The sequence below is a fragment of the Chinchilla lanigera genome, unplaced genomic scaffold (assembly GCF_000276665.1).
Source record: "Chinchilla lanigera isolate Chin_1 unplaced genomic scaffold, ChiLan1.0 scaffold00106, whole genome shotgun sequence".
NCBI classification, from domain to species: domain Eukaryota; kingdom Metazoa; phylum Chordata; class Mammalia; order Rodentia; family Chinchillidae; genus Chinchilla; species Chinchilla lanigera.
This window is the reverse complement of record NW_004955507.1, coordinates 6,513,251-6,514,295: the sequence shown is the minus strand read 5'-3', so window position 1 is coordinate 6,514,295 and position 1,045 is coordinate 6,513,251. Positions and strand designations below refer to the sequence as shown.

The window sequence follows — 1,045 nt, the reverse complement described above, 5'->3', positions numbered from 1 at the left end:
GTCTCTCTGGATGGAGTGTGGGGCCGCGTCCTAGATGATGCCTGGGACCTGCGTGGTGCCAGCGTCGTGTGCAGGCAGCTTGGGTGTGGAGAGGCACAGCGAGCCTATGACACAACTGCCCCTAACCGCGGAGCTGTCCCAGTGGGGCTGAGCCAGGTGCGCTGCAAGGGCTCAGAGGCCCGCCTGACCCAGTGCAATGTGTCAGTGTCCCAGCTGGTGCCTGCCGGGTCCTTGCGGGATGTGGGTGTCATGTGCTCTGGTGAGTATGTGTCCCAGTTCTCTTCTGCTCTAGCTGTCACAAAGCCTGGCAGGTCCTTACTCAGCTTCTCTTCAGGAAGCCTTCAGGTGCGGCTGGCTGGAGGCCCTGGCCGCTGTGCAGGGCGTGTGGAGGTGCTACAGGGAGGCTCCTGGGGCACAGTGTGTGATGACGCCTGGGACCTGCAGGATGCCCATGTGGTCTGTGGTCAACTTGGCTGTGGCCATGCCCTCAGTGCCCCAGGAGGCTCCTATTTCGGATCAGGATCTGGGCCCATCTGGATGGATGAGCTGGGCTGCCTGGGCAATGAGTCTGCACTATGGCAGTGCCCATCTCCAGGTTGGGGCCAGCACGACTGTGGGCACAAGGAAGACGCTGGAGTGTTCTGCTCAGGTAGGTGAAAGTTCCATTCTGTCTTACATGTCCCTATCCTCTCGTGTCCTCCTTTCCAACTGGTCTCTTTGTCTGCAGAGCTCATGGATGTCAGGCTACAGAAGTATGGACAGCCATGTGCAGGGCGGCTGGAAGTTTTCTACAATGGGACTTGGGGTGGTGTCTGCCACTTCCTGAGTGCTGCCTCCCTGGGGATCCTGTGTGGGCAGCTGGGGTGTGGGTCCCAAGGGCAGCTGCTGGCCAGGCCAGAGAGCTGGTCTTCCCCTGAGATTTTCTGGCTGACTTCCATTCAGTGCAGGCCCAGGCATGACAAGTTCCAGTGGCAGTGCCCCTCAGCCCCCTGGGACCAGCATTCCTGCTCCAGCAGTGAGGAGGCCTGGGTCCTGTGTGCAGGTG

The 1,045-nt window shown here is 60.7% G+C and overlaps 1 protein-coding gene across 1 annotated transcript in view; it reads left to right on the top strand.

Annotated features, from left to right (window-relative positions):
• Positions 1-1,045, top strand: part of LOC102008016 (scavenger receptor cysteine-rich type 1 protein M130-like) — a 17,978-nt gene that overhangs the window by 12,518 nt on the left and 4,415 nt on the right. Inside the window, exons 6-8 of the mRNA XM_013506149.1 lie at positions 7-259; positions 335-649; positions 728-1,042. Coding sequence (XP_013361603.1) covers positions 7-259; positions 335-649; positions 728-1,042 — 883 coding nt within the window. The remainder of the gene's footprint in view (positions 1-6; positions 260-334; positions 650-727; positions 1,043-1,045) is intronic.